This window comes from Aspergillus oryzae, chromosome 3 (genome assembly GCF_000184455.2).
Source record: "Aspergillus oryzae RIB40 DNA, chromosome 3".
NCBI classification, from domain to species: domain Eukaryota; kingdom Fungi; phylum Ascomycota; class Eurotiomycetes; order Eurotiales; family Aspergillaceae; genus Aspergillus; species Aspergillus oryzae.
Window position 1 is genome coordinate 4,476,200 of NC_036437.1, and position 22,569 is coordinate 4,498,768.

The 22,569-nt window shown below is 48.3% G+C and overlaps 9 protein-coding genes across 9 annotated transcripts; 4 read left to right on the forward strand and 5 right to left on the reverse strand.

The window, feature by feature from the left end:
- Positions 1-647: 647 nt before the first annotated feature.
- AO090026000229 (NADH-quinone oxidoreductase subunit D) lies at positions 648-2,209 on the reverse strand (the record flags this gene model as incomplete). Its single annotated transcript, XM_001821661.3, has 3 exons — positions 648-685; positions 751-1,471; positions 1,538-2,209. 3 exons carry the CDS (start codon positions 2,207-2,209, stop codon positions 648-650), a joined length of 1,431 nt encoding a protein of 476 aa, XP_001821713.3.
- A 407-nt stretch (positions 2,210-2,616) lies between these two features.
- Positions 2,617-3,878, forward strand: AO090026000228 (DNA-directed RNA polymerase core subunit RPC40; the record flags this gene model as incomplete). The annotated part of the gene is made up of 3 exons (XM_001821660.3): positions 2,617-2,661; positions 2,720-2,824; positions 2,907-3,878. The coding sequence occupies 3 exons, from the start codon at positions 2,617-2,619 to the stop codon at positions 3,876-3,878; spliced, it is 1,122 nt and encodes a 373-aa protein (XP_001821712.1).
- A 257-nt stretch (positions 3,879-4,135) lies between these two features.
- Positions 4,136-5,670, reverse strand: AO090026000227 (NEDD8-activating protein UBA3; the record flags this gene model as incomplete). Its single annotated transcript, XM_023236157.1, has 4 exons — positions 4,136-4,887; positions 4,938-5,365; positions 5,484-5,585; positions 5,642-5,670. 4 exons carry the CDS (start codon positions 5,668-5,670, stop codon positions 4,136-4,138), a joined length of 1,311 nt encoding a protein of 436 aa, XP_023090952.1.
- A 366-nt stretch (positions 5,671-6,036) lies between these two features.
- Positions 6,037-9,306, forward strand: AO090026000226 (telomere length regulation TEL2 family protein; the record flags this gene model as incomplete). Its single annotated transcript, XM_023236158.1, has 5 exons — positions 6,037-6,898; positions 6,950-7,294; positions 7,489-8,023; positions 8,075-8,788; positions 8,847-9,306. The coding sequence occupies 5 exons, from the start codon at positions 6,037-6,039 to the stop codon at positions 9,304-9,306; spliced, it is 2,916 nt and encodes a 971-aa protein (XP_023090951.1).
- Positions 9,307-9,464: 158 nt separating this feature from the next.
- Positions 9,465-11,800, reverse strand: AO090026000225 (Sec1 family protein; the record flags this gene model as incomplete). The annotated part of the gene is made up of 4 exons (XM_001821657.3): positions 9,465-10,964; positions 11,013-11,224; positions 11,461-11,656; positions 11,723-11,800. 4 exons carry the CDS (start codon positions 11,798-11,800, stop codon positions 9,465-9,467), a joined length of 1,986 nt encoding a protein of 661 aa, XP_001821709.1.
- A 2,573-nt stretch (positions 11,801-14,373) lies between these two features.
- On the reverse strand, positions 14,374-15,955 carry AO090026000224 (uncharacterized protein; the record flags this gene model as incomplete). The annotated part of the gene is made up of 2 exons (XM_001821656.1): positions 14,374-15,711; positions 15,770-15,955. The coding sequence occupies 2 exons, from the start codon at positions 15,953-15,955 to the stop codon at positions 14,374-14,376; spliced, it is 1,524 nt and encodes a 507-aa protein (XP_001821708.1).
- A 639-nt stretch (positions 15,956-16,594) lies between these two features.
- AO090026000223 (uncharacterized protein) lies at positions 16,595-17,249 on the forward strand (the record flags this gene model as incomplete). Its single annotated transcript, XM_023236159.1, has 4 exons — positions 16,595-16,620; positions 16,700-17,059; positions 17,123-17,180; positions 17,232-17,249. 4 exons carry the CDS (start codon positions 16,595-16,597, stop codon positions 17,247-17,249), a joined length of 462 nt encoding a protein of 153 aa, XP_023090950.1.
- A 1,419-nt stretch (positions 17,250-18,668) lies between these two features.
- AO090026000222 (fungal specific transcription factor domain-containing protein) lies at positions 18,669-20,511 on the forward strand (the record flags this gene model as incomplete). Its single annotated transcript, XM_023236160.1, is given in 6 exon segments — positions 18,669-18,682; positions 18,732-19,415; positions 19,443-19,524; positions 19,581-19,603; positions 19,656-19,974; positions 19,984-20,511. Coding segments are annotated over 6 exon segments (1,650 nt in total).
- Positions 20,512-21,013: 502 nt separating this feature from the next.
- AO090026000221 (cupredoxin domain-containing protein) lies at positions 21,014-21,846 on the reverse strand (the record flags this gene model as incomplete). The annotated part of the gene is made up of 3 exons (XM_001821653.3): positions 21,014-21,308; positions 21,363-21,466; positions 21,514-21,846. 3 exons carry the CDS (start codon positions 21,844-21,846, stop codon positions 21,014-21,016), a joined length of 732 nt encoding a protein of 243 aa, XP_001821705.1.
- Between the last annotated feature and the right edge of the window lie 723 nt (positions 21,847-22,569).

A 22,569-nucleotide genomic window follows, 5' to 3' on the forward strand; every position in this document is an offset into this window, starting at 1 on the left:
ATTTCATTCTCAAGTTGCATTTGCATAGGCGCAAGGTTTTATGGGCGTTCCGGGAGCGGGTTAGTAGTTAACTTGGAGTAACATATATTATCAGTTACATATTTCATTCGCATAAATCTATTTACTATATGGTTGTGTTAGCTGTATGAGTCTCTCTCTCTTTTCTTTTTCTTTTTTTTTTTTTCGTCTGTCGATTTGTAACTTAAAACACGTGGTTACCGATATCATATATATATATCTCCCCACCCCTATGAACTATATTTCCATGTTCCTCTAAGTTACATATACCATTGTAAAAACCTACAATGACAGAACCTACATTTAGTTAACACATGATATTGTAACGTGAAATTCGGTCACTATACACAGGGTAGATGATGGCAAGAAAAGAGATAGAGATCGGGATTCAGGTAGAGTGGACAAACAAAGGAGACAGACAACGCCATTACAAAACGGAATTGGTACAGCGAGGTGACGATGATCCAACAGCACCACCACGATGAGGTTGGGCACGGAGAAAAACCAAGAGGTAGATGGAAGGTTATTTTTTAAAAAGAGCTTTATCTTTGCTTCTTTTCTATTCTTTGGAAGAATCAAGTTAAAGTCGTTTTACAGAAGCTTTGGAGATCCCTCTTGTGTTTATTTGTCTACCGGTCGACTTCACCGAACACCAGATCCATTGTACCTGGATTTGAAGATTAGCGGAGCGTTCTAGGAAGCCGTGGGAGGTTTAGATTTATGGAGGCTTACCAATAATGGCGACAGCATCTGCCAGCAAGTGACCACGAGAGATTTGATCGAAACCACCCAAGTGGGCAAAACCAGGAGCACGGATCTTGCAACGGTAGGGTCTCTCGCTGCCGTCACTGACCAGGAACACACCCATCTCACCCTTGGGGGCCTCAATGGCAGAGTAGGTCTCACCAGGGGGGACAGCGTAACCCTTGCTGAAGAGGAGGAAGTGGTGGATCAGGGCCTCCATGTTCTCCTTCATGGCGGCACGAGGGGGAGGCGAGAGCTTGTAGTCCTCGACCTTGACAGGACCTGCGGGCATCTGGTTCAAGCATTGGTGGATGATACGGAGGGACTGGCGGAACTCCTCCATACGGCAAAGGTAACGATCATAACAGTCACCGTTAACACCGACGGGGACGTCGAATTCAACCTTGTCGTAAGCGTCATATGGCTGGGACTTGCGGATATCCCATGGCACACCAGAGCCACGGAGCATGACACCAGTGAAGCTCATGTTCAGCGCATCAGCGGCGCTGACAACACCAACGCCTTGAGTTCTGGCCTTCCAGATACGGTTATCGGTGAGCAGCTCTTCGGTTTCGTCGATACGGTCACCGAACTGGGTAGCCCACTGGTAGATATCATCGAGAAGGCCGAGGGGGATATCCTGAGACACACCGCCGGGGCGGACGTAGGCGGCGTGGAGACGGGCACCGGAGACACGCTCGTAGAATTCCTATGTGAGGGATTGACCATCAACCACCTTGTCTAATCTGCTTTCGGTGAAATTAATGTTGCTTACCATGAGCTTTTCACGCTCCTCGAAACCCCACAGGAATGGCGTAAGAGCACCAACATCCATAGCGTGGGAAAGGACGGACATGAGGTGGTTCAGAATACGGGTCATCTCTCCGAACATTGTACGGATATACTTGGCTCTGTCAGGGATTTCAATGTTCAGTAGCTTCTCCACAGCCAGCGAGTAGCACTGTTCATTCGTCATCATGGAGACATAGTCCAATCGGTCGAAGTAAGGCAGAGCCTGCATGTAGGTCTTGTATTCGATCAACTTCTCGGTACCACGGTGAAGCAATCCGACATGAGGATCCGCGCGGACGATCTCTTCACCATTGATCTCGAGAATCAGTCGAAGCACACCGTGAGCAGCAGGATGCTGAGGACCGAAGTTGACTGTGTAGTGACGGATTTTGCGGCCGACCCCTTCACTCTCGGATTCGAGACCAGCGGCAACATCGGCTTCTTGGGGACCCTCCTTGTTAGCCAGACTTGTGAAGGTAGGGTCAGTGGGAATGAGTCTGGTAGCCTGGTAGCTGGTCGGTTCCGCTTGCCGACGAGGAAGCGTCGTCGCTATCGAGCGGGATCTGGGGATGGCGTTGTATTTGGTGAAGGTGGAGGGGCGGAGACAAAGCCTTTTGGGCGCGCTGCCCGCCAGGCGAGTAAAGGAAGCAGCCATTCGGAAGAGAGGGGAGAAGGACGAGGAGGAATTGGAGGCTGTCGGTCCTCAGTCCGGACGCAATTGATGGAGGGACTCTGCGGAGTGGTCTACACGGGTTGATGCTTGGAGGTTGCGCTGAATTACAATTTGGACAGTCACGTGATGAGGAGCTTATGGTCATCAGGCCGTCTCTGGTTGGTCTTCAGTTCCCGCTTATTCTGCACCCACGCTAGCTCACAATTCAGGGCAAATCGGTAAATCACGGTCCGCTCTTCAACAGAGTCCTCTTCCCTCCTGAGTGCAGTTTAGTCAGCCATACTCTCCGCCTTCGACCTGCAGGCATACTGCCGGTTGTCTAAAGAACTTTTTTCCCTTTTTCCCTCCATATCGTCAACGACTTGATACCCGCAAATTGTCCATTCGTCATGGCGCCTCTCGTTCCTTCGCAGGCGGAGCTTGATCGCCGGAGGGTAATTTATCCTATGAGCACCCATTCGCCTCTGCTTACCATGCTGATTATTTCCCTAGCTCGTCGACATCAATCTGGAAACGGTCTCCAACATCCCCTCCACAGATTTCCCGGGTCACTGGCCAGGCGAGTCGCATGAGTGGAACCTGGAGAAATTTAGAAATGTATAGTCCCTGCTTCTCCCAAGCATTCTACGGACTTGTCGCCTCTATTTTCTGCGTGCGCTTACATTATTTTGCTCTACAGGAGTTCAATGTTGAGTTCCATCGCAATGAAAGATTCGAATCTTCTTTCTCTCTCATCGGCGTCGATGCATCGATCGCAAATGCCTTCCGTCGTATCGTAATGGCTGAAGTGCCTAGCGTTGCCATCGAGTTCGTCTTCGTTCACAATAACACCTCCGTCATCCAGGATGAAGTGCTCGCCCAGCGACTGGGTCTGATTCCACTGAAGGGTTCCGTGGATGGTATTAACTGGATGCGTTGGTTCAAGAAGGCCACGGAGGATGATCCCGAGGGTAGCGATCCATCCGATTACAACACCATCGTCTTGCGACTGGATATTGAATGTACCAAGAACCCCAACGCTGACGCCACGGAGAATGACCCCCGCAAGCTGTATAAGAATGCGCATGTTTACGCCAGAGACATCACTTTCCACCCTGTCGGACGTCAGGAGCAATTCTTCACTGGCGAGGATGCTATCCAGCCGGTCAACCCAGACATTTTGATCGCTAAGCTTCGCCCGGGCCAGAAGATCGACCTTGAAATGCACTGTATCAAGGGTATTGGAGCCGACCATGCTAAGTTCTCGCCTGTTGCTACCGCATCATACCGTTTGCTTCCCGATATCCAGATTCTGCGCCCCATTCTTGGAGAAGACGCCAAGAAGTTCGCCAAGTGTTTCCCTAAGGGCGTGATTGGTTTGGAGCCTGTTACCCGGGAAGAGGCCGCAAAACAGGGGAGCGGATACGAGGGCCACGAGGGGGAGACGAAGGCCGTTGTTCGCGATGCCTTCAAGGATACCGTTAGCAGGGAATGTCTCAGACATGAGGAGTTCCAAGGAAAGGTGAAGCTCGGTCGCGTGCGCGACCATTTCATCTTCAACATCGAAAGCACTGGCCAATTCGATAGTGATGTCCTTTTCTTAGAAAGCGTGAAGGTCCTGAAGCTCAAATGCGCCAGATGGAAGCGGGGATTGGCGGATCTCATGCGGTAAACGAGTTCTACGCAATCGTCCCGCACTTCATGTTAAAATCTTTAATGCATGGTCGGCGTTGGTTTCCTTGCTATTTTGCGAATTTGTACATTTATGAAAAGTCGGTCAAGACCTTCTTTTGTTGGGAGTCTGGAAAGGGCGATTTTTGTCATATAGAAAAAGCACAACTGATATTGAAGCCTTGATCTAGCAAGAAAGTCTTGTGTTTATCATAACAACTCATATCTCATATGAAGAGTAAAACGTTGCTGTTATCCTTATTTGAACAACAACCGGTAGCGGAAATCGATAGTATACGCGGGATCGCTGACCGCAATCTCTTGCCCGTCTTCTACCAAATCTCTGAGCTTGCGTTGCAGATTGGCCCTGGTCTGTTCCTCCAATTGGGGCGGGAAGCGCTGGTAGAGTGTCTTTTCTTCCGTTCTCATGCTAGGCTTCTTAAGCTGAGCTTCCGGCCGGTCCCCTAGAGTGTCGATGTACTCTTGCAGCGTCATGTCTGGATCGACAGTCATATTTCGCGCGAGGTTGCCACAGACAGGGCAATCTGGTTTCTTTTCGGCCTCGAATGTATAGGTGTAGACACCTTCTTCACCAGCATACATCATATAGTTATCCAGGTACGGGTTGCACGAGGTGGCAATCTTTAATGCTTCAGACGTTGTCGCAGCAGCAATGACAGCGTTTGTTGAAGCGATTGCAGGAATGATGTTCTTAACTACACCCTGAGTCATCTGGAAGGTGACTCCGTGGATATGGAATTGTTTTGCTCGCTCAAGAGCCGCATTGTACACCCAACCAATGTGGTCCAGATCATCACTATCGAAAGGGTCGTCCTTGCGCTTTTCCTGCCAGGCGATCTGGTGTGCCCATTCTATACAATGCTGAGGCTGTCGAGGGATGGTCGCAATAGTGCATAGTGGGACCGCAGGACGGGGAGCATGCATGTCAAGCTGACATTCAATGCACGAAGACAGAGTTGGTAGGATAACACGCGCCTGCCCCTTGAAGCCTGGTCCTCGTTAGCCTTCTGTGGTAGCCCAGGGAACTCAGCCTCAGTACCTTCAGTTCCTCCATCAATGAAGGGCTTCAGGCTTTCAGGGTTTTCAGGATCAACCATGCCAATAAGTGTTGCATTGATCCACCGTCTCGCTTCTATGCTATCGAGACCGCAAACGACTATCTTGAACTGCATGTAGTAATCTTCATCCTTATCTTGAATCTTCCCTACATAAGGGGTAATTTTGACGCCTTTGACTCGTCTCTCTACGAAAGCAGCCGCAACCTCAGCTTTAGGTTTGCCGATGTCAGCCTGGCGGAATAAAAACTGACGATTCAGGTTAGAGATGTCAATGGTATCTGTTAAAGTTAGCTGCGGTATCCCGGAAAAAGTAATAGGGGGAGACTTGCCCATATCAATAACATGGATATCCTTGAAACCGGACAAAGCAAGGTTCTTCAGAATTTCACATCCTAGGCCTCCAGCCCCGCTAAGATCATTTCACTTAGTAACCATATCTATCAACAGCAGGCGGAGCCACATATATACATACATAACTCTGGACTACGTTAGTGGTTGATAATTTGCTTAATATCTTCAGAACCTACAGAATTTTTGATGTCTCCAAAGCACTAATGGTCTCCGACCCAGGTACCCAGTCTTCATCGCTGAAAGGTCCCGGCTTGGTTAATACCTTGTGGAGGTGTTTCCTGCGTGGAGTGAGCGAAATTATTAATGACAAAAGTGAGAAGATAGGGAATCTTACCACCTAAGGGAAGAGTCTGCGGAAGCCATATTGGACAAGGGGTACGCTCTATTCAATCTAGGCTACAATGGGCGTCTCTGTGATTAGTTGAGTTCACCGCATCCGTAGTTTAATTAATGACGCCAGAGGTTTGAGCTGTACACTTCACTGAAATGATTGTTTGAAAAGAGTCAATGATAAATTAATATTCCCTTCAAAAGCCACATGAATTCTCAGGACTCATGTGAGATAACCTATGTCTGGTGGAAACTAGTGTAGGTAGTGAAGATGGGGAATTGATTGATTGACTGATTGTTCCAGATACACTCCGCTGCACGTGACCCCTCCGCTTATACAATTTCCTCCAACCTTTGCCAACCATTCTACTTTCCTCTACCGTCAGTTACTCCAAAAAAATGGACGGTTTATTGACAGAAGTTAAGACAGTTACTCATGACCGGGACCTGTCTCTGTCGATTGCCAAAGAGAGACCTGTCCACGGAATAGAGAGGCATGAAGCCATTTCGAAAGCCGACACTGATGCAGATTCAACATCCGCGGATTATATATTAACAGTACTAAAGTCGAAACCTGATCGCGCAGGACTTTCTGATGTCCTCAACGTACTGGATCCATCAAACAAATACGTGACTCCAAAAGTCTTTGATATCAGAGTTCCAAGTCCGACAACTGCTCAGATACTTAATGTCTTAGGCACCATTACGGTCCCTGATCATTGGGCCTCATTGAATGCAAGGTCAAAGGGGTCAACGTCAGAGGATAATAAACTACGAGCCGCTCTATTAAGATGCTTTAGCAGTGTCTGTGGTATTAGTTGCTTGGTGACTCAACTCCGCTCGCTTATAGCTACAGCGCGGTCATCCTCCCAACAGGGGAAAGCATCAGGCTCTCAAATTCAGATTCGAGATCTTCTGACAATTCTTTCTGCTCTTTTGAAGCCCAAAGATCTTATATTGCGTATATACATGGATATTGAGACACTCTACAGCAATGCAACCCAGCAGCAGCTTGCATGGAGAGAATTCCTGTCTAGTATTGCTGCTAGCAAGGTTCTCTCGGCTACAGCGGAGGCTCTCACGTTAGCTGGGGATTTCGATGGTTTGAGTACGATCCTATGGATTGGAGACGGCGCCCAATATACCTCTTGGTTGGGTACTAATATCTGTCACATGGTGTCAAAACTTGATTTGGATAACCAGGATGCTTGGAAAGCGGTTGCCTCTCTAACCGGACGAGCATTGAGCCTTGGCTACACAGGTACTTTGCACAGTTCATACACTAATCCTAATGCTAATTTTTTGTGACCAGATCACTTGGCTCGCGAGTTATACACGAGCTTGCTCGTCAATGAGACTCTCCGAGAACGATATGGTTCTCTTTTCGATACACTTCGGCCGATGGAACAGCTTGCAGTTTTGGAAGCTACATTCCGCGAAGTTGAAAAGAAATATTTCTTGGCACTGATCGATCAAAGCAATGAGGCTATATTGGGCCAACGCGTTAACGGTGTTGCAGGATTGTGTTCTAGTATTATAGGAGAGCGTGAACATATAAAAACCCAGCTTCTGGATTGGCTATCAAAAGGCCAGGGTGGCTCCATACAGACTACCGGGTTACGTCGGGCATTGTTGGCTAGCTTTACATATCAGAAAGGTAAGCCCAACTGAACACTGTCTTATAACGTTTCGTAACATGGGGTGCTATAGAGTCAATGACGACGTTACTCAAAAAGAGCCTGGAACAGTCTAGTGACAAGTTCTATATTAAGCATGCGCCAATTGTGAGCCAAGAAGGTACATTCACATCGATACAAATGTGATTAAGTTCTAGATACTGACATGCGTTAGCGAATACCCAAGTCCTACTTCTGGCAGCAGGCTACCTTAAGCGACTTGATCCAAACGCCATCATGGAAATAGGACGTTCAAGTGCGTTTCTTAACACGGTTTCCAACCGTTTGGCCGCGTCATCATCTAAAGCCCGATTTCTTGGAATGATCATTGGGATGTCAATCTCGCAGCTCATTGAACAGCCGGGGAAAGCAATGAAATTCGACCTCGAAGAAATGGAGGGCGACGAGGCCTTGTGGTACTTCAACATGGTCAACACTCAAGACAGTGCTGGACCTTTGGAATCAATTGTGCCAACTGACTCAGCATCCAAAGCACAACAACCTGCCAAAAGTTCACCTACTTCGGCAAGGGCTACCCGGAAACCACCTCCGCGGACAGCTAAGATAGTGGCTATTGAGGAAATAGAGTCCGAAAACGAGGAACCTGAAGAAAATGAGGACCTCATCCCCTACGAGAAACCCGATGAAGATCCATACGATTCTGACGAGGACCCAACTTTAGTCCAACGCAACAAACCAACAGCACCGGTGTAAGTCGGGCAAGAATATTCTCTCGTATAAATGTGACTGACATGTTTTAGCTATATCCGCGATCTCATAATCTACTTAAGAGATACTGAAAACATAGAACGCTTTGAACTGGCAATACGCACCGCCCCATCATTAATCAGACGCAAAACTGACTTTGGAACTGAACTCGCCGAGAATACCGAAGAGCTGGCCCTTGTCATAGTTGGTCTACAAGAGCAGAGCAAATTTCCGAAATTCCATGAGTATCGGCTGCAGAGTATCATTGCCTTGATTGTGTCCCAGCCTTTGAAGATGGGCCGATGGTTCACTGCGATGTTCTTCGACGGAGACCTGTCTCAAGTCCAACGATCTGCAGTTCTAACAGGCCTAGGTCTGAGTGCTCGTGAAATAGCTGGGAATGGCGAGAATGACGCTAAGACACTGGGCCTTCCAACATTACCAGACGCGTCGTTCCCATCCAAGAAGTTACCAACCAATTTGGAAGCTTTATACTCGGGCAATGAATCTCCAATAGCTAGTCTAACAAAGAAGCTAGCACAAACATCCCTTCAACCACTGGCAGCAAATGCTGCAGATTCACTTTCTGGCCCAAACGCGCTTAAAGTGCGAACATTCTCTTCTCGAATGGAGGTTGAGAAGCAACGCCAGCAGCGAGAGGCTCAGCGCCAGAAATCTACAGCCAAGGATCTCTACAAAGTGCTGGCGGAAGGGTTCTTCTATCCACTAAAGAGTCGATTTGAGATGATGATGCTGCAATTTTCTTCGTGAGTACTACCTAATTTACGATATTTCAATTAAGGGATCGTTCTAACAACGATACAGATCAACAGCACCTTCATACAATCCCTTCATTACTCCTAATCTCCTCACATTGTTCATCCAAACACTTACCCTCACCCTTTCAACCATGGGGCCTCATACTCCATATCTCCCTACTGTCACAGAGGATGCATTAACCTTCCTCCTCTCACTCCACACGCGCCCCGCTTCTGATGACCCCACAATTCTATCTGCCCTTCTAGCTCTCTTCCTCACTATAGTTGATCTGAACGTCGCATCGGGCTCCACCGGAGAGGAAAGACTCGTCACAGAGCTCGCATCGCAGGTCATCGAGCTGCGTGAGTGGGCAGGCGAGGTTTTCGACCGTACACCAGCAGTTAAGAGAGACGAACCTAGAGAACAGGTTAGAACTTTAGCAGCGGGTGTCATGGTCAAACTAGGAGAAGTGATGGAACGGTACCAAGGGCGGTTGATGGGCGTGAATTCCGGGTTTAAGTATTGAGTTACGTAGATACTATAGATAGAAATAGTATACACTATCCAATGATCCATTATGAATTGTTCAGCGTACCATTATCACTCATGATTATTAAATAAGTCATGACGATTAAAATTATATGCATAACAACTATTCGCAGAGTCCTCATATCCCATGACCACTTATTCAGTCTTCGTGAAATCTTGCTTCTCAATCGCAGCATCCATCATCTTATCCCCGTTAATAATGCTCGTGGTACAGATAACGATCTTCCTCCGCGGTGCCTCCTGCTCAGCAATAAAGCGCAATGCAGCGATCTCCGTAAAGGTAATCCCACCCAAGAAAAATACATAAACTGTCTTGGTAGCATTGTTACCGCTAAGCGTTTGTCGGGCACGGATCGCCTTGTCATCGCCCTTTTGGACTATACTGAACGTTGCTCCACGGGCGCTCTTGACTAAGTCTTCGAAGCCGAGCCAGCCCGGGGATGCGGTACTGGCTGGACTGGGGGAGGCGGACGCTGCAACGGATCCACCTCGGATGAGGGAGAGAACGTACGGCTTTTGCAGGACGCATTGGACGAGACGGACACTGAGAGGGGCGAAGCCGCTGTATACATAGGCGATGTCATTGGGATCCTTCTCGCTGACTTCTTCGACTACAAGACGGAGGTTCTTTCGTAGATAACCATAGTTTGTTTTGGAGCCTGGTTGAGTGCCTGTTGTCGGGAGGAGCATGGCTGTGGCGGATGAACGGGGTTGAAGGAGTTCCATTTTCTCGAGAGCAGAGAAAGTGAGTAGGTGTTGGTGGCCGTATGCGTGGATGATCTGTCGCTTGAAGTTTTCGAGATCTCGTGGGCGAAGACCGCCTGCCATGCAGGATTCCAGACAGAGGAGGCGGAGGACGGTTTTGAGGGGGACGTCTCGAGCGATGAGCTCTTCGACGGAGTCGTGTTGGTAGGTTGGGTCGGCGCCTGCGGCGTTGTTTTGCTGGACTTCTAGGATCTTCCGGAAGATGTCTGAGCGGGTGTTTCGCATGATCTCCTCCGCGAGGTTGGTGTGGACGCGGAGGCTTTGATGCTCTAGTTGGTATGTTGGTAGTTTGTTGACGAATTCGCGGAGTTCGGTTGTGGTCTTCGCTGTGTGGCGGCTTTCGTAGTCACTTTCGAGACGACGGGCTACTTTGTTCAAAATGTCGCCAACGATGGCGAAGTTGGCGTCACGCAGTTGGCTGAAGAGTTGATCGGAGGCGTCTAACTGGATTTTGCGCTTTTGTCCCTGCTTGGACGTTTGCTGTGGGGCTTTCGAAGATTCTTGTGCTTGGGGGACTGGTGTTGGGCCGACGATGGCTGTATCCACGTCTGCCTGGTTGTGCTTGATTCCTACGGTTTCATCGATCAAGCCTTCATATGTGAGCTGAGTGAGAAGGGCAGAGCCGAAGTCGACTTCACGGTCAATGATGATCAGGCTTTCCGTATCTGCGCTTGGGAGGAGCCCCCTGGCGCTGAGGTCAGTCAGGCCAGAGCTCTCTTCAGCATCAAGCTCCTTTCTCATGCGCAGCAGAAGATCTGCCAGTCGTCGTGCATTGTCACCCTTGCCAATTATACGGGGAAAATAACCGTGCCTCTGCTGAATACCCATGAGGGCCTTGGCAGCCAGGTAAACGCAGCCTGGATCTTTGTGCTGCAACAATCAATATGCATGCTTTCGCGGAACAAGGCTGATGCTTACCAGGTACAAGTCGCTGAACGAGTCCTCTAGCTCTAACGACAAGACATCTTGCTCCAGAGGTATAAAGTACACGGGAAGTTCTGCGATGTTCACATCCCCGATGATTCCTGCATCTTCCAGGATTGCATTGCTTACAAGGGTACGTCTTGGGACCCAGAATATAGAGAATTCATGTTCAACATTTCCATTGCGCTGTAGGCGTTTAATCTGGTCTTAGAGATGTCAGCTCACTCTGATGGCATTCAGTCGAAGAAATTGAGAAAGCCTTATGGATGAGCTGATATAGAATAACGAAATTCTTAATTTAGGGATCTTTTGACTACGTAGAGTAGGAATGCATCTGCGTAATCTACTGTTTGTCCCATTTGCGGTGCCTGCGCTTGCCATTCATGAAGACGAGCAGACAAAAAGAAAACTACGAGACGGTGGTAAGCAGAAAACGACATACCTGCGACGGTCCGCACCTGGCGTGTCTTTTCAGCATGAACTAGGAATACGACATTGCGTTGAGAGGAGTCCACATTGGCATTTTCCAGTAGGAACACTCGGTCTACACCGTACTCTTGGAGTAGAGAGAACTTGACAAAGAGCCCGACTGGACCGGCCAGATCCTGGCTGACAACAAGGTTCTTCTTCCCACGCACCTGCACCGATTTCAGCTAAGCTCGAGAGGTTTGTTGGTGCCTTGAGAGACCCGGAGCCTTACTCACGCCTTCAAGCAGAGTCAACAGATCCCTACGCGCCTTGTCCTTAAAATAGTCAGCATCAGACCCAGGATACGGCGCCATGGCTGCCGCGGAATCAGTTGAGGACGTGTGATTGGGAGAGGAAGGCGAAGAAGCCAACCTTGGATGTTTTCGGCGATGGCCTTTTGAGGCTTTGACGGTACACGCTAAACCCAGTCCGGACTAGTGACTACACCGCCCAGCACTGCCACATGGGGTTTGTATGGATGTATTGTACAATACGAGTATTGTTACTAGGTTCCCTTTTTCTCAAGGAGGGCCCTTTGATCTAGCGGTGGTTACTGGTAATACTCGTCGCCACGGGGTCTCGACTCTCCATCCAATAATTCCTCAGGAGGGTCTCCTTTAATTGTGCCAGTTTCACATTTCCTTTCTCCTGTCTCACTTTCTCCCCTCTCCGTTATTTGGATCTATTCCACTCTCTGTTGAATCTTCTGTTCTGCTCTGATTACTATTTTCTTTTTCTTTTGTGCTTTTCATACCCATTTGCACTTAGTTCAGGTTCTACTACAAGATGGTATTCGGACGCAAGAAGGACGACGACGATTCCTCTAACCGCCGTGCCCTCTTCGGCTCTAGGTCGAAGAACAAGAGCCCCGCGCCCCCCGCCAACCCTTACGCAAAGCCCATCCCTACCGACCCTTACACTAAAGCCAAGATTAATGCCGGAGTAGCTCCTTTACCAGTGGGCGAACAACCACCTGCTCACAACACCCCCGCAGGCGGAAACGTTCCTGGGGATAACAAGCTCCAAGGAGGTTATGCTCCCAACAAGTTTGTGAACCAAGGTGGATATGGAGGTGATCGATTTGGTGGTGGGGGTCCAGCCCCGGCCGCTTCGCGATATGGCCCAGGTGGCTATGGAGGATTAGGCAGCGCCGATCCCAATGATCCAGGTGACGCTGGTAGAGATGCACTGTTCGGAGGAGCTAGGGAAAGAGCGCAACAACAGCAGCCCCAGGGAGGTGCACCACCCCCCCCGTACTCCGAGGGCAATCCCTCATACGGCGGCGGTAGCAATGCATACACCACTTCGACTTACCAAGAACGCCATCTTACAGCAGAGGAAGAGGAGGAAGAGGAGATTCAAACCATCAAGCAGGACATCCGGTTTATCAAGCAGGGTGATGTGGCATCCACCCGGAATGCCCTGCGTATTGCGGCACAGGCCGAGGAGACAGGTCGGGAGACTCTTGCTCGTTTGGGTGCGCAAGGCGAGCGGATCCACGACACCGAGAAGAGCCTGGATATCGCCACAATAGAAGGTCGTATTGCCGAGGAGAAGGCGAAGGAGTTGAAGACGCTTAATAAGAGCATGTTCGCCGTTCATGTCTCAAACCCATTTACCAGCGCCCGTCGTCGCCGAGACCGCGACGAGAAGATCTTGAATACTCACCGGGAAGAGCGTGAAACTCGTGAAGGCACTCGCAAGGAGGCTTTTGTCACCAACCAACGTATGGAGCGCACTTTCAGAGAGATCGACCGTGAAGCTGGCAAGCATAACGGAAGAGCGCGTACGAACGCTACCGAGCGTGCTAAATATCAATTCGAGGCCGATAGTGAGGATGAGGCGATGGAGGACGAGATCGAGCAGAACCTGGACTTGCTTTCCGGAGCTGCAGGCCGGTTGCATGGACTTTCTAAAGCGACGGGTCGTGAGCTGGATGAGCAGAACCGTCACCTGGAACGTATCATGCAAAAGGTGAGCCTTTACTTTCCCATCATGCTTGTAGAATAGGAACTAATTTCGTTATAGAGCGATTTCGTCGACGACCAGATTGCCATGAACCGCGCCAAGCTGGACCGCATTCGCTAGATTTCTTGTGTTTTTATAGAGAATTTGCAGGGAAGTTGTCGACGCCTGGTGCTCTCAACTTCAATGCGAATTATCACTGTGCATAATCTTCCTATCAACTACATATCCTTGGCGTTCCGGGACTCCATATATTCAATCCTAGTATTTGCTGCCTGTCTTTATTGTTGGCATTTTGCATTGCAGGAAACTAATGGTACTTACTACTTTCGGCCAAATAGAGCATATCCTGGTCTATACCCAAGTTGGCCGCAAGTGATATTGTAGGCTGTATTGTAGAGCATAGAAATTTGATTGTCTGCTAGAGACATATGATAAGGTGGTATGGAAATTCGTTGCCGACTGTCTACTCACAGCCACTCATCACCCACCTTTGTTGAAGTGACCCAAGTTTAGGTCTGCCAGACCGAGACCGATCTCACGGGCTACCGAGAAAGCATGTCGATAGCATATGCAGTACAGGCCTGTCTAGCTCTTCTTCGAGCTATCATCACTGAAGACTTAGACTTAGCATGGTATGTGAACCTAGGTTCCAGGTTTTAGAGAGCTTTTGCAGAAAACACTGAAACCCTAAGGGAATTATATTTGAAGGGTATTTCTACTCAGCCAATTGTAAGGATTTTAACACTACAAAAACATTGGGCAAGTATGTTCACCTGCTCAGGCCAAGGGATCGTGTTATGGGTTTGCTAGATTGTCCCAGTAGATTGAATAGACCCCTCTTGTCATATACTGGACAAGCTTCCAGGAATTGGAACCCGGCGTGTATTATATCGAGTACATGATAGTATCACATACCCCATTACAGACGATAACGAAACCCCACAGTCTTCCAATCCGTCACATCCTCATAATCCTCAGGCCGCAAATCAACCGACCTCACCAAATCCGACACCTCATTGTTACCCCGTCGACGCTCCTCGACCACCTTCCCGCCAACAGCCCCCGACAAACCCGCGTTACCCTGCACGCCCTCCTCACGATCCCTCCTCTTGTTAACAAACTGCAAATAAACCCTCAACGAGACAGCCAAGCCACCGGAAATGATATAGCAGATCAAAATAGCTCTAAACGAAGTCTGATACGTCGGCGCCTCACTCGCCCTAAACAACTGCGGACCTGCAATATTCCCCGCACAATATGCCACGAACATCATGGCAGTCATTGTCATTTTCTTCGTGACGCCCCTGTAATTCGCCTGAACGAGGGACATAGCCAGCGGCAAGGCACCTGGCCCCGTCGCTAGGAGGAAGTACCCGAAGAGCTGGGCACCTAGGGGGACATGATGAGCCCGGGCGTAGATCAGGGCACTTCCTATGATCGATAAAGTCACAATGCCGACAATCAAGATACAGTTCATCTGTCTATAGCGACCAGCCATCCAGCCTGTGATGGTTATCGTAGAAGCACTGACCACACTAGAGGGAATATTAATGAGGGTCGATTCCAGGGATGTAAAACCGAAGGATTTAATAACAAGGTTTCCGAAGTTCTGTGTACCCCCATTCGGGATCTGAGTTAGAATAGCGATGGCGAAGAGATGCCATGTTTTCGGATCCTGGATGCACTCGACAGCCTGCTCCCATTTCCAGTGCGTTTTCTCGGTGCGTCCTGTTCCGGCAATTACCGCGCGATGGGCCATGAATTCTCGTTCTTGGGGAGTCAGGAATGTGGCTTTGGATATGCTATCTGGTAAGAAAGCAAGTAGTACGAATCCCCATAGGAAAGTAGCCACGCCGAGGATGATGAACATCCACATCCATGGACGGAGAGGGTGCTCGATATGTCCTATGCCGTAAGCCAGGAGACTAGCCGCAAGACCGCCGATGGAGTTGCCTGAGAACCATATGCCGGTCCGGAAGGGGATCTCGTCGCGTGTATACCATGTTGTCGTGATGAACATGAACGCAGGGGTGATTGTTGCCTCTGCGATGCCTAGTAGGAATCGGACTGCGAGCAGGCCGCCGTAGTTGACGCAGGCTGCAGTTAGGGCGACGACAGCGCCCCAAAAGAAGGTGTTGGCTGCCATGTACTTTGCGACAGGGAGTCGGGGGATGAGATAGTTTGTAGGGACTTCCCAGAAGAAGTAGCCGAAGTAGAAGATGCTGGATACCCAGCTGTATTGTTGTCCGACCAGATGCTGGATGCGGTTAGTTTGGGGTAGTTTGTGGTAGATAGGGTATGGATAGGGTACATACTGTATCGTCAATCAGGCCGAAGACAGACGCGCTTGATAGTATTGTTTTATCCATGAAATTAAACATATATGTGATGAACAAGAGGGGAATGAGTCGCATGTCGACTTTGCGCAATGTTCTGGAGGCAATGACCTGGGCGTTATCATCGTGATTGCTTCCGTCAATGGCTCGAGCTGTTGAGGCCATGATGAGTCTTGTAGTGATGACTTGTTTTAGTATTTTCAGAATATTTTTCATTTACGATAATGTGCAAAATCGCAAGTGGGGAGATACCATTATATAGAGCTAATACTCTAAAGGAACAAAGGGAGGGGAAACGAGTCCTTATCATGATTGATCTGCTGTGCAGCTGATAAGCCTGAGATGTCGGTAAATTAACCCATTGGATGCAGGTAATTAGCATTATATACACTTCGTATTACTACATCTAACTAATATTCTCTATGATTATGTACTACATTGAATAACACGTAAGGGTAATATGTTTAGAGAAGTGACATAGGCAGGCTCGAGTAGTATGTGAGCATAGCGGTGTGTGGTTGCAGTGATTACATTCCAACGAAGAGCGTAGGTATGAAACGGCTTTCTTTCATTCGCTATGAGGCTTCAACAGCTGAATCTGCCAGCAGCGTCTACCCTTTTATCCTTCTTTTCACCAACAAGAACTAAGCATCTTTGTTATGGCGCATGGCCCAGAAGGTACCATCTATCGAGATGAGGAAGGATTCGATGACACCTTAAAGATCGATATCAACTTCGCTCAAATGAAACTCATCAGGAAACTGAAAACTTCAAGGACATCATCGATATTCCACGTGAACTATAATGGTGAACCGCGCGTTTTCAAAGTTGTATGTTCATTTATTTCGCGTGCATAATTCTTAAACCCATTCTTAATATGATTTAGTTCCATAACAATGAAGACACCAGATATGCCGACGATGGTGTGCGTGGCTTAAACCGCTCTAGATGCGAGATCAGAGCATATTGCAATCTAAAACTATATGGAATATGCGACGGTGGTTACGTGCCGAAGTTCTACGGCTATATGCTAACCGTCAATCCAGCCAGCTGGGCACCTCACCTCGAAGCTTTTCATCATGACAGTGGTCTTCCAAGCGCTGTTTTAATTGAGTACCTGCCGCAACCCCTGGTGATGAACTCTGTCACTTACAGCAAAGATCGCATGCAGAAGGTTGCAATAGGTATTCAGCAAATCCATTTGGCTTTGATTGAACACAACGATCCTTATCCTAAGAACATCTTGATTGTTCCTGATGACCCAGAAAGGTTTGTTTGGATTGATTTCGATGCTGCCATCGTTTAACCTAACAATACATATATTGGAGACAGGGAACGTAGGTGGATTGAGGAGGAATCTCTGTGTGTTGGAGGCTTTGGAATAAAAGTTGTTTGTTTCCTTCGATAGCCAAGAGCTTTCGGTTCTGACAACCACTAACAGGCTTCTACAGGCAGATGATCAAAGACGAGGCCTTCCTCCGAATACAAAGCACTACTAGGAACATAACTGTTGGCTTGTATATAGACCATACCCATGGAAGAGACCAAGAATACTCATGGAAGTCTCCAGTCCTTGTCCGCTGCTCCTAACATCCTAAGATACCACAGTACTAGGAGAATACTTAGACGTCCAGGCCCTCTTGCTTTCCATGGTATAGCCTGTGCCACTTGCAGATCGCCGTCCTTATTCATCCTTTTATAGGTACTAATTCAGTATCTGTTAAGACGAGCCCGTATCGCGCGTGATGCTGTTTCATGGGTAAAAGTTGACCTGAGACAGAACCTGCTTATATTCTCTGCGGTCTTCCAAAGACAACGCTGTGTTCCAGTGCGATGCCCACTTCCATGGGACTTTTACTGCGTGGTAGGTTGTCGATTGGGCGCCTAAGCTGAACAAAACAACGCTAAGGTTGGTCCTGGAGGTCCATCATGAGAATTGTGGGCTTAGCTCACTAGAGGTTCGGCCACAGAGATTATCACAGACTCTAACGGCAGTTTCCTGCATCAGTACTTAAAGTAGACAGTGCGTCTATGTGATATGATATCATCATCTCTAGGAATAAGCGATCCTTCAGCTCACAGTTGTCATCTTCTAAGTAAAATCATCGACTTTCTGCAGGGATATTGATTTATAATCATTGTACAAGTCGTTAAACCAAACCCCGCCGATACTTATACTATTCAATCTCATTGCTGTTATAACACATCAAACACATTCCCTCTCTATCCCAGTATGAGGAGATTGCGCCGCATCGTGGACAAAGATCGGAAGCGCGTCGCTAGGGCGTGTGTTTGCATCCCGCTCATGTAACTTCACAGTCACATCTGACCATCTGTAGATATGACAGCTGTCGCCAACACAAAGAGAAGTGTGACGGGGGTCTGCCCTGCAGGCGATGCGCTCGACTTCACCGTCAATGCATCTTCCCTGGTCGAGGTCCTGGTGAGCGACGGAAAGTTTGCACATTGCCAGATATACCTCGGTGAGCTATCAATCCGCTAGGGTTGTCAGGATATACTACTGATACTGCCAATTAAAAGCACATCGGGTTCCGAGCCTGAGCCGTTACCAGAACTACTAGAGAGGGTCACCTATCTAGAGCGAATTGTCAAGCGTGAACTCGGCGACATAAGTCTAGATCTAGCCACGCTTCGAAGCCTTGCCGAGGGTGAAGACAGGACTCCATTGCCCACCCCCGCCGAGTCTCCTGTAGCAGATGTCAGGCGCAGCATCGAGCCACTAGAAAACAATATCACGCGTGAGGGCATATACAAGATGTTGTCCAAAACTAAAGACTAACGTTGGCTGAGCTAGATTATTCAGGGAAATTCTCTCATTGGAATTTCTCTATGAAGATAAAGGAATGGATCAGCAAACATGTGCATCGAGATGTTTGTCACACATAATTTCTCGTTTCTTCGTAGATCGATCTTGACTAAGTTCATTACTGAAGCATTTGCAGCAGGTTTACAATGCATTACGCAGTCACACTGAGCTTTACCGTTCCAAAGTACTCCAGTCTCCATCAAGTGCTTTACTTTCTGTATCCTCACTACCTCCTCGGGCTATCGCCAGTTTTCTTGTCCATTGCTTCTTCAAGCATGCCGAGACAAGTTATTTTACGGTTGAAAGAATCTGGCTAGAGTCAAAGCTTGACTTGGCATACACTAATCCCAACTCAATTACCAACAGCGATGTAAGCACTATGTGCGTGATCTTTGGTGTCCTTGCGTTCGGGACACAGCACGCATATCTTGAGTCGGCGACAGAACGCATTGGTGGCAGAAAATCAACTCAACATGGCCCATTCACCGGCGATACTATAGGTGTAATGCTTTATCAACAGGCCTGTCTTTTATTACCGGATTTCATCACCCTCTCATCACTAAAAAGCGTCCAGGCCTGCTTGCTCCTGGGTATTTACACACTACCGCTTGACGCATCCGGGTTGGCATGGATCTACCTGGGTATTGGCGTCAAGCTTGCGAACCAGAATGGCATGCACAGAAAGACTTGCGAGGATAGCTTTGATCTGTACATCCGCGAAACCAAGAATTTAGTGTGGTGGACTTTGTACACGCTGGGGAGTTCTGTTTCACATTTGTCCTACTATTCTTTATTATCGTGACCCTTGCCAACCCTAAATATTAGGCGCATCGCTATATTTCACGGTCGTCCATTTTCAATTGCCAGATCTGATGTAGACACTGAACTCCCTACCGGTAAAAGTGATGTACGGTCATCATACCATGATGCATGCATTCTTGCCACGCTCCAACTGAACGACAGCTCTGCAGCATATCGCATTCAATGTATCTTTGCACGCCGTTCTTTATGAAGGCAGTCCCACTGACGGATTAATAGCTCCCTTCTCCACACATCCCTAACAAGCGAGGTAATTGAGCGACTTACTAGACTGTTCAATCTCCAGCAAGACCTTATAAACTGGTGGAAGACGCTCCCCAGGAACGATATTCATAGTGATCACACATCTCACCCCGAGAATCTCCGCCGCGCCATGCATCTAAAACTAGATTATTGTCTCGGAATCATGTTCGCAGGCCGGTACTTTATCTTTGCCGAGTCCAGCTTGGAGGGAAACAGCCCGACATCCACCACGAAGCTCCAGAATGCAAGGCCCATGAGGATTAACTCACAAACACGGCATATGTCTTCCATCCTCGTCTCATAGTGCGTTTCCGCTGCGCATACAGTCATAGAAATATGTCGCCATCTGTACAACACCATTGGTCTCGCCCGTGCATCATACACGGAATTTAGTGCATGCCATGCCGCCTTGCTGGTAATCAATACACAATGTCTCCAAGCGACTGACTACAGACAACACCACGCCATCCGCGAGGGGTTTACAATGTTGAAAGAGATGTCGGGCGAAGCGGAGCTAGCCCGCACTGAAGTATCTTTGATCGAGGGGTTCCAACACATAATCGCCAGTATGGACATAGCTGGTGATGATGTAGCCGGCGACATGGCTTCTGACTTTTCGACATTTAAAAATTGGGAGAATTCATGGAGGCAAGATTCATTCTTTGCGCAAAATCCCAGACCAGATGATTCGATACTCATGGCTTCACTTGGTCTATCAAGCGGGTCGCCTGGTGCTTCGTCTGGCGAATTGTCATTATGGACGTCGCTGTTTGGGTCTGATCGAGATGGGCCATCTTGTACACAGGGTCAGGATGATTGGACTAGATTATGAATACAGTTCGGCGTGCTAGAGATAGTAGAGATATACAAGATTAATCAGGCACATCTGCGTCCAATTCAATTCTAGAAGCTGAATCAGTGAATTACCACCAAGATTCATCCACACAAAGTGTTGAATGAGCTGGTGGAGGACATCTGCGCTGAACTGAGATATGATTAATCTTAGCTATGTTACCAGGTATTCCGTCATACTTAAATTTGCAACCGTTTATAGGTACTAGCCCTAGGAATACTCAAAGATCAGAATGGAAAAGCTACATATTCAGGATACATGCTTTCTGCCCCATTCTGATCGGGGATTCTTTCGTGAAGCTCGGCTAATATGAGACTTACAAACATGACGGCAATGAAACAAAGCGCAGCTCAGCGTAGATATACTGAAAGCACCACCTAACTAATGTAGGCCATGCGCCGACAAAGACGGACAGTACAGTATAATCAGAGAATAGGCAGACCTAAGCTCTCAACAACATACCACTCAAGCTTCACTGAATCTACATAAAGAAACCAAAGGCCATTAAAGCCAAAACGAAAACAATGCTTGAGTCGGTCGAAGCTTGCAGGTTTCCTGCGATGTTAGTGGCGGTAGGGCTTGGGCTATTGGTGGTAGTGGGTGACGCGCTCGTGGTGGCTGTGCTACTGTGAGTGCTCGTCTCACTGGTAGAGGTCGAGGAGGATTTGGGGCTCGATGTACTGAGAGTACCACCTTGGACCTTGGATGGCACGCTGTCTCCATTTGCATTCGAGGCTGCCGATTTAAATGCCTCTAAAGTGTCTGAGCCGGAGGCCCTAGTGAGAGTCAGACGCATCATCCAATACACTCTTTGCCCACGAGATACTGACGGTGGGTTTATCACCCCAACCATACCCGCCTGGCAATGACCGACCTGGCCACAGTAATACCAAATAGGTTTTGTGTCATTCACAGTGACCGTGAAGACAGTGTCCTATACCATTAGCATCTTGTCACCGAGTACAATAGCTCTTGGCCTACCGATTCACCAGTAGTTGGCGCAATAAATCCAGAGAAAAAACTGCTATCATTCATAGGGTGACATGGCTTGCTAAAAGAGGCCTGCGCCACTGAATGGTTACCAGGATAAAAGTGGAACTCAACTTTGCCGCCTGGAGCAACTTTAAGAGTATCAGGGTCGAAGCTGAAGCCATGTTCACCAACATCAACTGTTTGTACAGCTGACGGGCTCGCGGTGCCCATTGCTGTACTTGTGGTGGAGCTAGAAGTATTGCTGGTAGCTGTGCTATCCTGGGCACCAGCAAGCTGGAGCTGTACCAGGATAAAAGCGAATAGATATTGTAGCTGTGCCATTGTAGCTGTTTTTGATAGTATGTGGCGATTGAATCGCACATGTTAGCCTTCCTCAACTCTCGAACGTGTAACATCCGAATCCCCTTCGGATTTTATACTTCGTGCTCAGCCTCCTAAGACAGCTATGAAAGCCATATGTTGCGTGACCAGCCAACCTCAACATTGTGAGTCGGGTTCAGTCTAAGCCCCAGGCCGCGTCACCCTACCATCACAGGTATAGTCTAGATCGGTCTTTCGATCGAACTTCCAAAAAGCTTTTACTAGATCTGACTTTCGTTGTCGAGTGGGTGGTCTCACGTGCGGGTTTCCACGACTTTCTACTCTCAACTTATGCGATTATCAAGCATTCAAAGGAATCCCATCTCATTTTATACAAACTAGAGCTTTTGAATGCTGTCGGAATATAAAGCTACAAGTCCCAGCTGGGGCTCAGAAGACAACGTCCGTAAGAAGATTCCCCTTGAACAGACCTGGGCGATGGCCTGAGCTACATTCTCAGAAGCTTAAGACAAAAGCAACCATGGTTGGCCGCAAACCTTGGCACCATAGGAGGCACATGATAGGATATCACATAGAGGATGCTCATGTGTTGTAAGATCTCCAGGGATCATTTGGCATGCTTGAACTCTGCTAATAATTGCACCGTAAGCCGCTCACAGAGCCAATGGAGGCTATGGATAAGGAGCGCAGCCACCACAACTACAATCCCATTCTCATTAATTG